This window comes from Cyprinodon tularosa, unplaced genomic scaffold, assembly GCF_016077235.1.
Source record: "Cyprinodon tularosa strain WSP-4 unplaced genomic scaffold, ASM1607723v1 ctg598, whole genome shotgun sequence".
In the NCBI taxonomy this organism is placed as follows: Eukaryota; Metazoa; Chordata; class Actinopteri; order Cyprinodontiformes; family Cyprinodontidae; genus Cyprinodon; species Cyprinodon tularosa.
In genome coordinates this window covers 477094-495900 of record NW_024039338.1, presented here as the reverse complement: position 1 = coordinate 495900, position 18807 = coordinate 477094, and the positions used below count along the sequence as shown (strand labels likewise).

The 18807-nt window shown below is 41.5% G+C and overlaps 1 protein-coding gene across 1 annotated transcript; it reads right to left on the bottom strand.

Annotated features, from left to right (window-relative positions):
* Nucleotides 1-223: 223 nt before the first annotated feature.
* Nucleotides 224-16816, bottom strand: wdr45 (WD repeat domain 45). Its single transcript, XM_038306934.1, has 10 exons — nt 16548-16816; nt 10380-10454; nt 9427-9531; nt 9220-9325; nt 9031-9125; nt 8873-8952; nt 8586-8794; nt 6089-6190; nt 5870-6015; nt 224-639 (listed from the first exon to the last, which is right to left on the bottom strand). Exons 1-10 carry the CDS (start codon nt 16594-16596, stop codon nt 530-532), a joined length of 1077 nt encoding a protein of 358 aa, XP_038162862.1. The 5' UTR covers nt 16597-16816; the 3' UTR covers nt 224-529.
* Nucleotides 16817-18807: the final 1991 nt, after the last annotated feature.

Genomic DNA, 18807 nt, shown 5'->3' with positions numbered 1-18807 from the left:
AAGGATTTGATGCAAAGACTGGGCTTCTTTATACAATAACCTTTAACCAGTTGGTTACATAAATCAACCAACTTTTACTGTTATACATTAATATTTAGGACTGAATAACAGATTATGTTACTGAATCAAATCAAAATGATTCCCCTTATACCCTATTTTAGTGATGCCTTATAAACCTGCAAAAACTACAATCAGATCTTATAATGAATGAAAAAGGATAGAGTGATATATTCATCAACATCAATAAAATATCAATTTATTACTTAGAATTAAGGAAAAATGGGTTTATATAAAACATTTTTCATTTTAGTTTGTCTCCTTTCAGTTTTTATACATACACTAAATTACTCATGTGATGTTCATCATCCAGAGAACGCGCATATTGGACTGTTACAAACAGAGCATACAGCTGTTTTAAACTGAGTTTGTGGGGCTGCATCGTTTGTTTTTCTTTCCACCATCTCCAAGTCACAGTCTCTTCAGGGCAGTGGCCTTTCTTAGGCTCCGCCCATTTTGATGACTTTTACTCTCAGAAGTCGTCATCATCACAGATGTCCAGATAAACGTCGAAGGCCTCTCGGTTGCAGTTTCCATCAGGTGTGAACACATACTTGTGGAAGGTCCCGTCTACACAGATGGCTGCAAAAAATGTTCAGAGATTTCCGATTAAAGGCAACATGATACAGCAGCAGCCATTTAAAAGTTCCCCACTTTCCATCATGGGTCCTTGGCTGCTCCCCTAAGATTCCTTCATAAAAAACAATCTTTGTACTAAAATATTCTTTCTGTCATGATTTGCGGACATTAAGTAAAAAAATATGCACGCCCATGCAGGGGTGGAGCTAGATGGGGGGCTAGGGGTTGCCATGGCCACCCTTAGCCAATTATTGGTCACCTTTATGGCCACCCTTAGCCAATTATTGGTCACTTTTATGGCCACCCTTAGCCAATTATTGGTCACCTTTGTGGCCACCCTTAGCCAACTATTGGTCACCTTTGTGGCCACCCTTAGCCAATTATTGGTCACCTTTGTGGCCACCCTTAGCCAATTATTGGCCACCTTTGTGGCCACCCTTAGCCAATTATTGGCCACCTTTGTGGCCACCCTTAGCCAATTATTGGTCACCTTTGTGGCCACCCTTAGCCAACTATTGGTCACCTTTGTGGCCACCCTTAGCCAATTATTGGTCACCTTTGTGGCCACCCTTAGCCAACTATTGGTCACCTTTGTGGCCACCCTTAGCCAACTATTGGTCACCTTTGTGGCCACCCTTAGCCAATTATTGGTCACCTTTGTGGCCACCCTTAGCCAATTATTGGCCACCTTTGTGGCCACCCTTAGCCAATTATTGGCCACCTTTGTGGCCACCCTTAGCCAACTATTGGTCACCTTTGTGGCCACCCTTAGCCAACTATTGGTCACCTTTGTGGCCACCCTTAGCCAACTATTGGTCACCTTTGTGGCCACCCTTAGCCAATTATTGGTCACCTTTGTGGCCACCCTTAGCCAATTATTGGCCACCTTTGTGGCCACCCTTAGCCAATTATTGGTCACCTTTGTGGCCACCCTTAGCCAATTATTGGCCACCTTTGTGGCCACCCTTAGCCAATTATTGGTCACCTTTGTGGCCACCCTTAGCCAATTATTGGCCACCTTTGTGGCCACCCTTAGCCAACTATTGGTCACCTTTGTGGCCACCCTTAGCCAATTATTGGTCACCTTTGTGGCCACCCTTAGCCAACTATTGGTCACCTTTGTGGCCACCCTTAGCCAACTATTGGTCACCTTTGTGGCCACCCTTAGCCAATTATTGGCCACCTTTGTGGCCACCCTTAGCCAACTATTGGTCACCTTTATGGCCACCCTTAGCCAATTATTGGTCACTTTTATGGCCACCCTTAGCCAATTATTGGTCACCTTTGTGGCCACCCTTAGCCAATTATTGGTCACCTTTGTGGCCACCCTTAGCCAATTATTGGCCACCTTTGAGGCCACCCTTAGCCAACTATTGGTCACCTTTGTGGCCACCCTTAGCCAATTATTGGTCACCTTTGTGGCCACCCTTAGCCAATTATTGGTCACCTTTGTGGCCACCCTTAGCCAACTATTGGTCACCTTTGTGGCCACCCTTAGCCAATTATTGGTCACCTTTGTGGCCACCCTTAGCCAATTATTGGTCACCTTTGTGGCCACCCTTAGCCAATTATTGGCCACCTTTGAGGCCACCCTTAGCCAACTATTGGTCACCTTTGTGGCCACCCTTAGCCAATTATTGGCCACCTTTTTGGCCACCCCTAGCCAATTATTGGCCACCTTTGTGGCCACCCTTAGCCAACTATTGGTCACCTTTGTGGCCACCCTTAGCCAATTATTGGCCACCTTTTTGGCCACCCCTAGCCAATTATTGGTCACCTTTGTGGCCACCCTTAGCCAATTATTGGTCACCTTTGTGGCCACCCTTAGCCAACTATTGGTCACCTTTGTGGCCACCCTTAGCCAATTATTGGCCACCTTTTTGGCCACCCCTAGCCAATTATTGGCCACCTTTGTGGCCACCCGTAGCCAATTATTGGCCACTTTTGTGGCCACCCTGAGCCAATTATTGGCCACCTTTGTGGCCACCCTTAGCCAACTATTGGCCACTTTTGTGGCCACCCTGAGCCAATTATTGGCCACCTTTGTGGCCACCCTTAGCCAACTATTGGCCACCTTTGTGGCCACCCGTAGCCAATTATTGGCCACCTTTGTGGCCACCCTTAGCCAACTATTGGCCACCTTTGTGGCCACCCTTAGCCAACTATTGGCCACCTTTGTGGCCACCCATAGCCAATTATTGGCCACTTTTGTGGCCACCCTGAGCCAATTATTGGCCACCTTTGTGGCCACCCGTAGCCAATTATTGGCCACTTTTGTGGCCACCCTTAGCCAATTATTGGCCACCTTTGTGGCCACCCGTAGCCAATTATTGGCCACCTTTGTGGCCACCCATAGCCAACTATTGGCCACCTTTGTGGCCACCCATAGCCAATTATTGGCCACCTTTGTGGCCACCCGTAGCCAATTATTGGCCACTTTTGTGGCCACCCTTAGCCAATTATTGGCCACCTTTGTGGCCACCCGTAGCCAATTATTGGCCACCTTTGTGGCCACCCTTAGCCAATTATTGGCCACCTTTGTGGCCACCCTTAGCCAACTATTGGCCACCTTTGTGGCCACCCATAGCCAACTATTGGCCACCTTTGTGGCCACCCATAGCCAATTATTGGCCACCTTTGTGGCCACCCTTAGCCAACTATTGGCCACCTTTGTGGCCACCCATAGCCAATTATTGGCCACTTTTGTGGCCACCCTTAAATTTTTTTGTGAAGGGTGGCAGCAATAATACTCCAAAGTGAATCGTTCTAACTTATTTAACATTTTAAGTTTTCATATATTAAGTTACTTGACAACAAAAACACTGTGGTTAATTATGCACATCAATATACTGACATAAAAAGATGCAGAATTGATGCTCTTTCCAGAACTAGATTATGTGTTATGGGGTGAAGAGAAAATGATGTCTTTGCAAGTCATCTAGGAGTCTTCAGTCAAATCAGAGATAAATAACTACTTTAATAATAAGTAATCAGTTTAATCTAGATATTAGTGGATTTAAATATTAATTTTAGGCAGAACGATTACTGATAAAAGTATGTAAGTAGTGACAATGATTAATATATTCTCCATACATCTCAAACTAAAAAGAATTTTGTCCACTACACGTTTAATTTATACAGCATGGATGTTTAAATATATGCGTCTATTTGTACAAAGGCTGCAGGAAAGTATAGTTTGTCTTTATTTAGAAAATATGGATGTTGTGGTTGTTTATTTTCCTGTTGGAACAGTGTAGATTGATTCTATCCACTTTTGGCCCCCCCTTCAGTGTACATTGGTTATTGCCTGGCCCCCTTTATTAACATTTTCTGGCTACGCCTCTGCACCCAGGAGAAGGAGGGAGTCACTCCAATGGCTGGAAGGGCCACTTTGAAGGGCTGCTACTGTAAAATGAGGATAAGCAACACAGTGACTTTCAAAGCTGTGTTTTAATTGGAGAAATGTATCTTCTAACAGAGGGAGATCGGTGGCTAATATTAGAAAAAAAAAAACATGTTTTTCTTATTGATCTCAGTGGCTTCAAAGACTAACAGATTATCATTGTAAAAAATGTTTTGCTGCCAGGCTGCTGAGCTGAGCCTGGAGTTCGATCCTTCTGTGATTGATGGACGGACGGACAGTGGTAATGGGGATGATGCTAAGAGGACTAGCTAAACTCTTTGTATCTAAAAGTGATCGAACTTCCTCTGGAAGTATAGAAAAACCTGACAGCAGCATCATGAAGCGTTTGAACACATTGAAGCCAACCTGTATTGATGCTGCATTGATACTGTCTCGCAGAATACTGACACCTGCTGGACCTTTAAAGACACTACAGGCAGCTTATTGGACAGACTGAACTGAACTGATTTCATGACCTAGCACTATAATATCATTGAAGTTATTGTAGGTTATATTGTACTGTGTCATATCTGTTTTTAAACTGGAAACATCTTTGATATTTTTAGATGCCATAAATAATGTAAACATATATCATGACATGAACATTTAGGGGAAAATGTGAATGAGGATGCTTGGGGACTAAGATTTTAAATCATATTTTTAAAACAATAAGTACAGTAAAAACATTAAATAAACTAAAAGTCAATTTGAAATGAACTTTGATTCAGATAATCTGAGTGATAACAGAGAGGAACAGGATGACACGACGAGAAAATGAACGGCTAAAACATTCCTATTCCTTTTAGGCTGCTCCAAAATTCTTGATAATTTTAATGATAAACCGCAAAAGATGAGACTTTTGTTTTTTTAGCAGATGTGTTGACCGGTGTTGTTAGACCTGTCACTACAGTTACCATAGAGGAGCTCCGCCCCTTTATAGGTCACCTGTATTTCCTTTAAATTAGCCTCCGGCACTATTTGTTATTTTACTAACTTGATATTTATACATAAAATATCCTGACGTTCACACCTTAGACATTAAAATAGGAAATCCAAAGCAAATGCATAAAAGGTTTAACATTAAAAAGTTTAAAGGAGCAGTATTGAAAGTTTCTGCAGACCAGCATCAAGTTAAAGATTTTCATTAATCCCATTCTAGCTTCTCTAGATCTCGATGTAGAGAAAAGATGCAGGCGGGGTTTACTTATTTGCCATACTGTCAAAAAAAAGTGAAATAAAAGGAATTTAGCAAAAATAACTGACTTTTTTACATCCAATAAAATGATTTGAGGACCAGAATGTTCACATTTTGGACAAGGAAAACAGGTGGTGGGAGGGGCTTGAAGGAAACCATCTATGTCACGAAAGGAAACTAACCTTAAACAGGGGGGGGGTGGGGGTGGACTCAGATTTCAGCTTTCAAAAACCTGCAATGCTGAGATAGAGTTGATTCCTTCCCGCTATCATCTCAACCTCAACCCCTTTACAGTGGAGCAGAAGACCCCGCCTATTCATCCAGGCCAGCAATTCCCTTTAACGACCCCCTTTCAGAGACATAGACAGGTATGGGGCATTGCAGGCTAACAAAGAAGCCAAACGACCCCCAATCCAAAGGGGTGGACACGTTCGTCCGTTTCAATTTGCATGTTTTCTAAACAAAAACAAGGCTTTGTGGGGCTACTGTATAAAGTCTGGAGCTCAAAGCTATTTCCGACATTTGGAATTGAAAAAGCTTCCTGGGTGGAAGAGAAACATCTTAAAACTTGGGGGAAAAAAGTCCAGTGGATTGTTTTTAACTTTTTTGGAATGGAGTTAGGAAAGTTTCCTCACCAATGACTGAGTTCACATTCTTGGATGTGTTTTTCCCAAAAGCACAGATGCAGGCACACTCAGCAGGCACTGTGAAGCTGGCCAGGGACCACTGGCTATCCACATACTGACCAATAACAGGGCCCACCTTCCCGACACGAGCCAGACTGCAGGAAGAAAAATGGTTACTGTGACGGCAAGTGGGTGCAGAAGAACGACGCGAGCAAGAGGCGGCCTTACGCTGAGCGCCTGTTGAGTTTGGTGTCCTTCAGAGCGAAGATGTGGACGGTGCCTTTATCGCTGGACGCACACAGGAAGGACGAGTCGTGGCTGAAGTTGATGCTGGAAGAAAGAAACAACATAAGGGCCAGTTTGGCACAAGCAGCTCCTTTAAAATCGTTTTAGTATTGATCAAATATTTCACATGTTGGATAATCAATCAATTATAAATATGAACTTTTTCACTAATTGCTACAAAAGCTAAACAACTTTTTTCAATTCCTAAAATGCATTATCAGAGGTGTCAAGTAAAAAAGTACAATTACTTTGTTAGCTTAGTTAATTAGAAATTTGGGCTGTCTATACTTTCCTGGACTTATTATTTATTTTTTTGCAACTTTTTACTTCTACTCCTTACATTATTTTGGAATTATCTCTACTTTTTCCTCCTTAAATTTTAAGGCGGCTCCTGCGGGGAGCAGCGATGCGTCCGGAAGCACCTGGGCTATAATAAAAGATGTCCTGATTCACCGCCCGCCCCCCAAAAAAACGAATAAATAAAAAGAAAACGAAAGAAAGAAGGTTTGCAGTCGCAGCAGATTCAGCGTCATGTCTGCTAGGAAGTTTGTTGGTGGTGGGCGTCAACGCAGGGAGGATCCATCACTCACCTTCTGGCTCAACCAATGATGGGGATGAAGTCTGGAGGAGAACTGAGGGTTTCCCCCCTTTATACCAAAACGCTGCCAATAGGACGTTATACAGTAGCTGGAAGTTAGAAACACCTTCAGCGCTCGTCTGGAACACGTCAGATACGTTGATATGTGTTGGAGAGAAGTTCTGGATAAGTTACGCAGAAGTTATCCACAAGTTCCTCAGAGGTTTAGGATATGCTAGACGCCACGACTGATGAGGAACTGACACTGAACGGATGTCAATCAGATAACTGACCTGCAACTTATGGCCCACATATGGCATACGTCTTGAGCAGGGGTTGACGTTAAGGATTTTTTCCACTTGCCCAAAGGGCAAGTGTCTTTCACATTTCATTTGCCCAGAAACAATTTTTACTTGCCCAGTATAACGTTTGATAAATATAGTTCCTAATATTCATTTTTGTATATATATCAACGAAACATGTTTGTTTTTTAAATGTTTTTTGTAATTCAGTATTTTTTAAGTTTCCAGGTTCCTGGTGTGTATCTGCATGCGTCAGATAATGAACTCCAGCCTACATTACCGTGTTAACATGCTTTTCAATCCTTCATGCACATTCTTTTCAAACTAAACTTTGCTTTAAACTGTTGTGTGCTTGGAAAAATATAAATTGTAATGTTAAAAATCTAAAAAAAAAAAACTTGACAGGTTAAAAACTTACACTACTACTACTCACCAATCTAACATGTTTAGCTCTATAACATTTAAATGCACCACTCCAATGTCTAAGAGAAAATAATTTAGTGAAAATTTTTTAATGCATGACCTGCATCACTGAACAGAAGGCTGACATATGATAGAAATATTTACACTGTGCGCATACAATTATTATTATTTTCCTAATCCCTGACTGATCATTTTTAATCTAGCGTGTTTTATAGTATAGATTAAATTCATCATCCAGCGGCTGCGCTGCAGAATTCTCTCCCCAAGGAGAGAAAAATCACGCCATCTAGCGGAAAATCATGTGGCTTTTTCAAATCACGTGAGAATGTGTACAAAACAACAAAGATAACCTGACTCCGCCAGATGGATTTGCTCCGCATATCCATCTGGAAACCTTCCGTTGAAGTAATTTTGGGAAGGGGTGAAAATACTGGTTAGCTGATTGGCCTATGTTGGTGATAGACGGGCCAAATAAACCAATCAGATCAACGAAGCATATGACGTACTAACAGAGCGACGACGAAAACACAACCACAAGCCAGGCTACTCTTGCCAAAACCAGTCGGGAGAAGAGCAAAAACATCTTTTCCTCTGAGAAAAGCCTCCAGAGCAGTGTTTTGCTCTTCTTTCAGTGAACAAATACTCTGTAATTCCGATAAAACTTGCTCGATAGCCACGCTAACGCTAGTTTCATCGGCTGAAGCTGCCATGTTCTTTAGACTGAACTGTCGCGCTTCTCGTTGCGTCACGCCTCAACCCGCCTCAAAGCCAACGCTGATTGGACGTTCGTTTGGTGAACGGCTCCAAATTTTCTTCAAAGGAGAGTCTCCAGAAATGATCCGAGAGTTAAACCTTGAAAGCTCGCGAGATCAGGATGGTCTCACGAGGCTAAATAACAACTAGAGATTTTGAGCATGCTCAAAATCTCTCGATATCCTAGCAGTAGGACGTGTCCCAGTGTGCTTCAGCTCATTACTTATACAAAACGTACGCATAACTTATCCAATGTATGCCAGCGTTTCGTACGTCAGGCATACACTGGCTTTACATCATAGAGGACAGAGGAAAAGAGCTTAACTTTCCTCTCTGATTGGAGTCCCTGTATGTTAGAGGCCATGACTAACTGAACAATAGGCACCAGTAGATGGTGGCTGGGTCAGTCCCTCTGCGCAGCTCCACCAGTTTGTCTCTGGTTGTGGTATCGAACAGACGGATGAGGGTTCCTTTGCGGGATGCCGAAGCTGCAACACTGCCCGGCTGGTTCAAGGCCACGCAGGCGATCTCACTCTGGTGGGCGTTGATGGTAAACGGTGCAGATGATGTGCCGGGTTTGGTGTTGGACAAGTCCTGAAAGAAAGACAAAAATATTTTATAAGCCAAATACCTGATCTAGAATGACACATTCTTCCTTGATTTGCAACTTACAACCAGCTGGAGGCTTCCACATTTATGACCAGGAAATACCAGCAGCTGTTTCTCCAGACTGGGACATAGATCACAGATACCTGCAAGAAACATCCATGTTTTCAAAGGTCGCACAGTGAAGGAAGGACAGAAATCTACCATCGAGAGAGAGGCGTCACCTTTGGGGTTATCTCTGGTGTCAAATTCAAAAAGCTTGACAGGGTTGTCTGGAAAACTGTACACAAAGATCTTGTTCTTCAACACAATGATGATCCTGCAACGACAGGTGTTCTCATTTAGCTGCTGTGATCTGTGCATCTGGACAAGGAGCATCAACAGAAAAAAGGCTGAGGGGAGAGGAGCCTCACTTGTCGTGTCTCATGCGGACGGCTAGAACAGGTTTGGTGAAGGTGAACTCAAGCACCAGCTTATCTTTGGAGTCCCGGGATTCTCGAGCATCATCCCAGATCAGAACTTAAACAAAAAAATGTGTTTGTTTTATTCACAGGAAAGAAAACAAAAAAGGAGGAAATAGATTAAATAAAAACTATTCAGGTCGGAAGACACCGACTCACCGGATATTTCTGAGAATTTAGGATTCACTCCACCTCCAACCAAGGCCAGCAGGTTGGAGCGATGCAGCATGGAGCACAGAGCTACACTGCCTACCTGCTCATGATCTGCAGACAAAACAGGTAAAAAAGGCTCCATTCATAAAAATAATCTTTAGACTGATTGGCAGCAGCATTAACACAGTTGATATCATGACAAGAACAAAGGTCTTAAGTCCGGAAAACAGCAAATCTGATTTTGCGTCTGATCCGACAGAAAATCGTGTCAGACGAGGTTGTGGTGTTTGAAAGTCAATGGTGATGATCACACCTGACATGTGTTAATGTGCATGGATCTGAGATAGACTGCAGGCAGGGGCAGGTTTAGGAAATATAAGGCAAACACAGGCATGTAGACAAGCCATGATCTGCTTATCTGTCTGCCATTCCTGTCTATTAGGCAGACAGGAAATGGGATTAGAGAGAGGGGACCCGCATTGTGGGCTCATTCACCTAGATTTGTGTTTCCTGGATGGGGTTCCTTTATACCTCTGCTGCTTTTTGTATCTCTACTTCTGTCTCCTTGAACCCCAGTGGGCCTCAGCAGATGGCCGCTCACACTGAGCCTGGTTCTGCTGGAGGTTTCTTCCCGTTAAAAGGGAGTTTTTCCTCTCCACTGTCACTACAAGCATGCTTAGTGTGAAGGTCTACCTTCAAGTCCATGAGTCAATGTCATCAGCTGATTTTCCTTAGATAGAAAACTTTGAATCAAGCTGACTGCATGATCTGGTTGAACTGTAAAGTGCCTTAAGATGACTTGTGTTGTGAATTGGCGCTATAGAAATACACTGAATGTAATTGACTTAAAGCTTCTGCACATGGGTGCAGAGAGCTTAGCTCCTGTACCACAGCTGCCCCTAGTTTTAATACAGTGAATAGATTGAATGATAGCAGGGAGGACAGCCTCCTAGACTCACCAAGGTGACCCTTCTCCATCAGCGGCTCCACGTTGTAGATTTTGACTCCAGTCTCCATTGCGCAGCAGAAACAGCCTGGAATGATAAACAGCAAAAGCTTGCCGTATTTATCGGTTCTGCATATTTTCTGTCAGGATCTCCTTCAGCTTTTTACACTGAGGATCCTCAAAGCATCACTGTTGATAGTTTTAAAAACAATGAAAAGGTTTTCTAGAAGCAAAGAGTGTTTGAGTATAAAAAACAGTTTCAAGAGACAGTTGAACAACAACAGTGTCTTCAGTCAGAGGCTTCTACAGGTCCGCTGTAAGACCGACTGCTACAGGAGATCCTTCCTACCAACACTAATTATTAGTTTTTCAATTAATCAATTAATAATCAGCCAAAGGTTCTTTAAAGAAGATTCTTTACTAAATTAAACCAGATGAAAGTAAAACTTTTCCACTTGATCAGTAAAGCGTTTTTGAATTAAATTCATCATCTTTATTTGTATAGCCCTTTAAAACAGCTACAGTTAAAAATAATGTGCTGAAAATAGCTAAAAATAATGAAACACAATAAAAGAATAAAATACAGCATAAAATATAAAATAAAGCTCTCCACAACCACTATTGAGCATTTTTTCTTTTGATAAACTTTACACGTTGAAGTGCACTTTCACAATCAACTACAGCTGCTTGGTTCCAGGTACTCAGAGATTCATTTCCATACAGAAAGCCCATATTCTGATCTTCAGTTACCACAGATTACATGTCAGATTAAATAATACTACTTCAGCGATAGTATCTAGGTGTTACTTTATTTTATGTCTCCTTCCATGTCTGTTGGTTGTTCTGTTCTTTTTCCATCTCTTTGCAGGTGATGAAGCAGAATGTAAATGTTTTATCATTATCTCCCTTTTATCTCCTCTTTCTTTCATTTTTTCTCCTTTTTTTCTGTTTTTCATTTCCGGTTTACTCAAATTGCAGTGTCCATATAATCTGTAAAACTCCCTGCATAATAATAATAAAGCAATTTATATCAATAAATCAAGCGGAACACTATGGCGATAGCCGTACTGCTCCTCTTATGAAAGTAAAATCTGTTGGGCTCTTTTTGGCATCAAGACAATTATTCTTATTGCCACATTGCCAGACTGGACACTGTTAAAAAATAAAATAAGGAAATAATAAGAATTTGCTTTTGCTACATAAACAACGTCACAACAACCAAGTCCTTCCAGTGTTTAAGGCCAGCAAATCAAAGGAAAGTTTTTATATTTGGCAGGGAAGGAGCCTCCCTAATGTGCAGCAGAGGTTATTCCATAAATGAGGAGCAGTGATAGATAGAGGTGAGTATTGGCATGAGTGTTGCGATTCAATACATGTTGCGATACTTGGGTCACGATACGATATTATCACGATATTGCAGTATCACTATATATTGCCATATTTTCCCCAGCTATCAAAATCAAATGATGAGATAAAACAGCAAGTGCTGTATATTTTCATCAGAAAATATTGATTAGGTATTATTATCCATGTTGTTTGGGGTTTTCTTCCACTATGACTGCCTCAAATACAGATTTGGTGCTGCACACACAGTTAAAGGGCTCCACAGCGCTTTCTGCCAGAGTGGTGGTGCAGAGGTAGCCCATTTTCCCATCAATGTTTTATGTAACCATTTTCTTTATGAAAATCGATACTAAGAAGCGAAAGATCGATATTATATTGGGCAGCCAAATATCACCATATATCGCCAAAACGATTATTTCCCACACCCCTAGTGATAGAGAAGGCTGTCGCCCCTCTGAGCTTCCTCTTAAACCTCGGTACCTGCAGGAGCTGCTGTTCCGCCGCCCTGAGGGACCGAGGAGAAGAAAATCAGAGGTAGCAAGGTCATTTAAAAACAAGATAAAATGTTAAAATCAACTCTAAACACACAGGAGCCAGTGGAGTGAAGCCAGGACAAGAGTGATGTGATCATATGTTGGAGTGCCAGTTAAAGGAGGGCCATTACAGTAATCCAATTAAATAAAAGCATGTATAACTGTTTCAAAGGGCTGCTGTGAAAGATAAGGTTTTAGTTTTTGCAATTGTCTTAATTCATAAAAGAGTCACAACTGCTCCAATTTGCTTTCACAATCTAAAGGGGTCCTGGGTCTATAGAAGTGGATTAGTCGGCCGATGGGGGAGGAAGTGGGGGCAAGTTTGTGCGACAACAGAAGGACATGAGGGTGAAAAGGAGTGGCGATCCAGGTGGAAAAAGGGTCCCAGCGTTCTAACGCACCTCGCTCTTCTAGCTGCTCCATCTTCAGTCATTTTCCACAATGGCGGCCATACAAACAAAACAAGCCGGTGAGGAACCAAACAGGAAATACGCATAGTGTAGAGCTGATGTACATTTGACCAATCAGAGGCCTCCTGTCTGCGGCACGGCCTGGGGTCACCTACAATTTTGGAGAGGAGCACCCAGATGACCTGGAGTATACAGGTGCTGGTCATAAAATTAGAATATCATGAAAAAGTTGATTGATTTCAGTAATTCCATTTAAAAAGTGAAACTTGTATATTATATTCATACATTACATACAAACTCATATATTTCAGATGTTTATTTTGTTTAATTTTGATGATTACAAATGACAACAAATGAAAATCTCAAATTCATCATATCAGAAAATTAGAATATTACTGAAGACCAATAAAAACAAAGGATTTATAGAAATGTTGGCCAACTGAAAAGTATGAACATGAAAAGTATGAGCATGTACAGCACTCAGTATTTAGTTGGGCCTCCTTTGGCCTGTATTACTGCAGCAATGCGGCGTGGCATGGAGTCGATCAGTCTGTGGCACTGCTCAGGTGTTATGATAGCCCAGGTTGCTCTAATAGTGGCTTTTAGCTCTTCTGAATTGTTGGGTCTGGTGTATTGCATCTTCTTCTTCACAATACCCCATAGATTTTCTATGGGGTTAAGGTCAGGAGAGTTTGCTGGCCAATTAAGAACAGGGATACCATGGTCCTTCAACCAGGTACTGGTAGCTTTGGCACTGTGTGCAGGTGCCAAGTCCTGTTGGAAAATGAAATCTGCATCTCCAAAAAGTTGGTCAGCTGCAGGAAGCATGAAGTGCTCTAAAACTTCCTGGTATGTGGCTGCGTTGACCCTGGACCTCAGAAAACACAATGGACCAACACCAGCAGATGACATGGCACCCCAAACCATCACTGACTGTGGAAACTTTACACTGGACTTCAAGCAACGTGGATGAAGTGCCTCTCTTCTTTTCCTCCAGACTCTGGGACCTTGATTTCCAAAGGAAATGCAAAATTTACTTTCATCAGAGAACATGACTTTGGACCACTCACCAGCAGTCCAGTCCTGTTTCTCTTTAGCCCAGGCAAGACGCTTCTGACGCTGTCTGTGGTTCAAGAGTGGCTTGACACAAGGAATGCGACAGCAGAAACCCATGTCTTTCATACGTCTGTGTGTGGTGGTTCTTGAAGCACTCACTCCAGCTGCAGTCCACTCTTTGTGAATCTCCCCCACATTTTTGAATGGGTTTTGTTTCACAATCCTCTCCAGGGTGCGGTTATCTCTCTTGCTTGTACACTTTTTTCGACCACATCTTTTCCTTCCCTTCGCCTCTCTATTAATGTGCTTGGACACTGAGCTCTGTGAACAGCCAGCCTCTTTAGCGATGACCTTTTGTGTCTTGCCCTCCTTGTGCAAGGTGTCGATGGTCGTCTTTTGGACAACTGTCAAGTCAGCAGTCTTCCCCATGATTGTGTAGCCTATAGAACTAGACTGAAAGACCATTTAAAGGCTTTTGCAGGTGGTTTGAGTTAATTAGCTGATTAGAGTGTGGCACCAGGGGCCATCAATTTTGAACCTTTTCACAATATTCTAATTTTCTGATATGATGAATTTGAGATTTTCATTTGTTGTCATTTGTAATCATCAAAATTAAACAAAATAAACATCTGAAATATATGAGTTTGTATGTAATGTATGAATATAATATACAAGTTTCACTTTTTAAATGGAATTACTGAAATCAATCTACTTTTTCATGATATTCTAATTTTATGACCAGCACCTGTAAACCAGCCTTTACTCTGAGCTTGAGGTGAGCATGCGTTATTGCTAAACTCATAGGAGCAAAACATGCACACACAAAAAAACGCTTAATTTCATATGACATATTAAAAAAATCTCCATCAGCATCCAGCATACGTTCAGTTTTTGTCCAAATATTTTCCATTGTTGTGGATTTCCTTTGACAGTGATAATTAGGATCAAACAAAATTCTTTAAATGAATTATGTTTGTTCTCTACTTCCAAACTCAGCCTCTGCATCCATGCCGCCGGCGATAAGAAGCTTCTTTTGAAGTTGTCCGATGCGCCCTTGGAACTGTTGCCTGTGTTTGACAAAACTTTCAAGCCTCTTGGTATAAAATAAATATTTTGATCGAGATGAGAAATCTGCTTCCTGGTCTGTTGAGGTACCAATAGTTTGCATCCAATCATTTAAACACTCTTTCATATTTATTCATGTAGTGTAACGTAACCAGAGTATCTTAGAGTATTATTTTGATCTTTTGTTCTTTGTGTAATGGAAGCAGCTTTTCCAACGGTTGCATTTCCGAATTCTCCCGAGTGCCCGACTTTAAACAAGTGGATAAAGTGAATGTGATTGGTCGATTATCAAGGGGGATTGTTGTGGCGGAAGGTTCACAAGCAGTTTGATTGTGGCCAGTTTGTCGGAAGCATCTTGTTAACCAGTTAGCAACTTAGTGCTAGTAGGTTCCAAATGCTAGTGCTACTTGGTCCCAATTCCATTGGGACCAAGTAGCACTAACATTGGTGACTTAGAAACAAGGCTGTCAAGGAACGCTATGGACAGAGGAAACATGCAAGAGGAGGAGAGTTTAGTGTCGGAGGTCGTGGATGAGTCTCCTCCGTCATCCATTTTTTATTTAGAGGAGGAAAGCGGGGACGAAGATGTTGTGGAAGAGGACGCCAGGGCGGCAGAAGCTTGGTTTGGTGTAGAAGGCTTACGGCCGTACATGTTTGAGCCCTTGCCTCACAACGCTGCCAGTTCTGTTAGCTCTACGCCTGCTGAAGACACAGACGTCCATCCCCGTGAACACTGGGACGGAACTCAATGGGAAAGGAAAGGATTCTGATTTCAACCGTTGCATATATTAGCTGCGACATATGAACCAAGATGCTATGGCCGAAAAAATTTGATTGACAGATGAGCGTTGATATACGATTGGCCGAATTTAGGTGTTCAGGCTGACATATAAATAACTGGCCTGCGTAAGATAACAACAAAAAAACACAGATTTTAACACAGGATTTTTTTAAAATAAAAATGTGCAAACATTTGGGACAATAGGGTCTGATAAAGAGTACATTTATATACACGTTTAATCTAGAATGATTTGACATTTAAATATGACTTCCATCCATTAATTTTGTGACACAATTAATCCAGAGTGGGTCCCATGGGGTGCCTATGCCTGTGCCAACATAACAGTCATGTTTTTGGACTGTGGGAGAAAGCCAGAGTACCCAGAGTGAACCCACACATGCACAGGGAGAACATGCAAATTCCATGCATACAGACCCCGGGAATTGAACCCAGAACCTTCTTGTTGCAAAGCAGCAGTGCTACCCACTGATCCACTGAGCAGGCCTTTCCCTACCACCCTGAATAGTATAGTAATATCATTATTTCTTTGTGGATTTTGGATTTTAAGAGTCACGCGTGACATAAACACAGAGACTCAGGTTCATACCAGATGACCAAATCTACATTGTTATTGTGAATTTTAATTAATAGCGCATATATTCATTCATCACCTGAGAACTGATGTCTGTGTTACTGATCCTGGTTGCGTGCACTGAACTGAATATCACAAGTAGTGAATCTCAATCTATTTACTTATTTTCCTGTATTTTAAATAGGTTTCTAAGCCTTTTGTCCCAAAATAAATTCACAGTTCTCCCTGTTCACAAGTACTTCCTGTTAAAGCTGCCAAAACACAGACCTAATGTAAACACGAGCACCAGAGCCTGTCCAGCTGCACTCTTCCTCTTTTCTTTTACTGTAGTTGTTCAGTGGGATTATTTTCCTGGTCGGTAAAATAAATGTTTGACAAAGGGCTCCAAAGCGAGGCTTACTTTGATCCTGGTTGAACTGCAGGCTGTTGACTCCTCTCTGCTGAGCCATAGCGGCGGTGATAAAAAGCTCCCAACTGTAGCTTTATTTTCCACCCAATTAGAACCGAGGAGGAGAGACAGGCTTCACAGGTATGTTCAGCTTCCAGGTGACAGAAAGACAAACGGCCGCTGTCGATCCAACTGCGTCAGTAGCATCGGTTTCTGCGATGTAAACAAAAACAAAGCGCAGCTCTTCTGCCTCCTTCTGTCACTGTTGGCTTCTTGGAGCTTTGCTGCCACCTACTGGTCCGGAGGACTTGGGCTCTTTTTGAAACAGACACAAATATTGCTGGAGCTATTTATTCATTTCTTTATCCATATGGATTCTGATAGTTTATTCTTAAAAGTATATTCTTGTATTATTTACAGAGTTTATTTGCAGGTTAATAATTGTTGACTTTCTTTTTTTGATATTTATTGATTTAATATTTTGTTCTGAGGTAAGACAGGAAGTAATGTAGGCAACTGGGAAAGGAATCCCATCTGGGTCAGAGAACCAACAGTTCAGCTAATGACAAGTTTAAAACTTCTGTAGCAGTGTCCCAAAATTGCAGAAGAATAATTGATTGTAAAATAGGAAATATTTATACTTTTCATGGTAGAAGTGATCAATTGTAGTGCTCAGACAAAGAAAATGGAATAAATTAAAATAGTGAAAGCTGCAGAAACGTATCTTGGAGTTAGAGATTTAAACAGGGAAAGGGTTGAAAGTATGAAGGTAAAATGAGTAGGACCATCAGAAATTGGCAGTGACAATAATTTAATGATAAATTAGAAACTATGAGGACGAATTTGATTATTTGTTGGTTTAAATTAAACAGCTCAGAAAATAAATTTTAATTCATTTTTATTTAATTTTTTCGGAGGGTTTTTTTTTTGTTTCCCGTTTCCTTATTTAACTCCTTATCAGTTGGTGGCAGTAATGTACTTTAGTTTTAGAACCTCAATGAAACAAGAAAAAGGACCAGCAGGCATTTTGGGTTTGGGCTCTATGGTTTTTACCTGAACAAGAGAGATAGCAGAAAGAACAAAGCAAAGTTTGAACTCTAATTGCTGGCTAAAAGAAAAAATAAATCATCCAGAATAAACAAGTTTGAAACAAACCTTTTTTAGCTCAACTCCTCCAGTCTCATTTTCAGAGACCCTGAAGGATCCAGTCCAGGTCCTTGGAGGATGAAACTGCTGAAATCGAACACACCCCGGGTGTTCAGCGCTTCTGTGAAAGTCTTTCATTTATCAATATACAGGGCATCTTCTTAAAGAAAAGCTCATTAAAACCTCTTTTGGTCAGTGTCCTTAATTAAAAAAGGCATGCAATGAAACATGATTTTAAATATGTTCTACATGATTTAGCCAGAAACTTTTCCTATATTTAGATTGCTCAGAAATTCTGAGCTGGTATTGAAATGGCCTAAGCTGTATTCCTGAATATAAAAACCCAAGATTCCTACATGCTGGAACCAAGGGGAAAAAGATAAGCTATACAGTTTGGAAGCTGCATCAGAATTGATCAGTACCACAGTTTAGAAAGAAAAATATACATATAAAACACAGTACATCCAGGGGAGGATTTAGGAAAATTGGGGCCCTAGGCAAAGACAGGCAGGGGGCCCTCTGAATTGAGAAAACACAAACCTGACCCATTACAGAAATTTTAATAGAATAGACATGGATTATTTGTTCCTCTCGCCCCTTTTCTTGTCGTTTTCCTGTTTTGTACTTAGTCGACTTTTCATGCCATCTCAAAAGGAATGAAGGATTTTTTCTAAGCACTAAGCTCACTTAGCCGATTTCTGCTTCCTTTGTTTCCAAAAAGGTACAAAAGGCATAAAATAAAATAACCCAGTCCTTTTCACTGTAGACAAGCCATGATCTGCTTATCTGTTCTCCATTTTTCATTTGGATGAAATAATAGCTGCATGAATCATGACAGCAGACAAGATAGAGAGCAGGAGGCGGGGTTACCAATCTACTCGCTCTGGAGAGCAGAGTTTGCCGCTTTTCGATGTTGTCTCCAAAGTCTCCAGTATCAGAAAAAAAAGTCGCTAGATTTTGCGCTAGGCGCTTTTTTGAAATCAGAGTGCTAGAGGGGTCTGAAGTGTCACTAAATATAACAAAAACACTAAGTTAGCAACACTGCTCTTTGCATCGTTTTCAAATGCTTTGCTGCTGTCTGTTTGGACCTTTCTGAACATTTGCAGCAAATGGCCTGATCCAAAAT

What these genes read in the sequence shown, in the direction of transcription:
- wdr45 (XM_038306934.1), bottom strand. Translation starts at nt 16,596, where the DNA reads ATGGCTCAGCAGAGAGGAGTCAACAGCCTGCAGTTCAACCAGGATCAA. An exon ending in TAAATTCTCAGAAATATCCG is followed by an intron (nt 9,326 to 9,426) that starts GTGAGTCGGTGT and finishes TTTTTGTTTAAG; the next exon opens with TTCTGATCTGGGATGATGCT. An exon ending in GACCCAGCCACCATCTACTG is followed by an intron (nt 6,191 to 8,585) that starts GTGCCTATTGTT and finishes TCTTTCTTCCAG; the next exon opens with CATCAACTTCAGCCACGACT.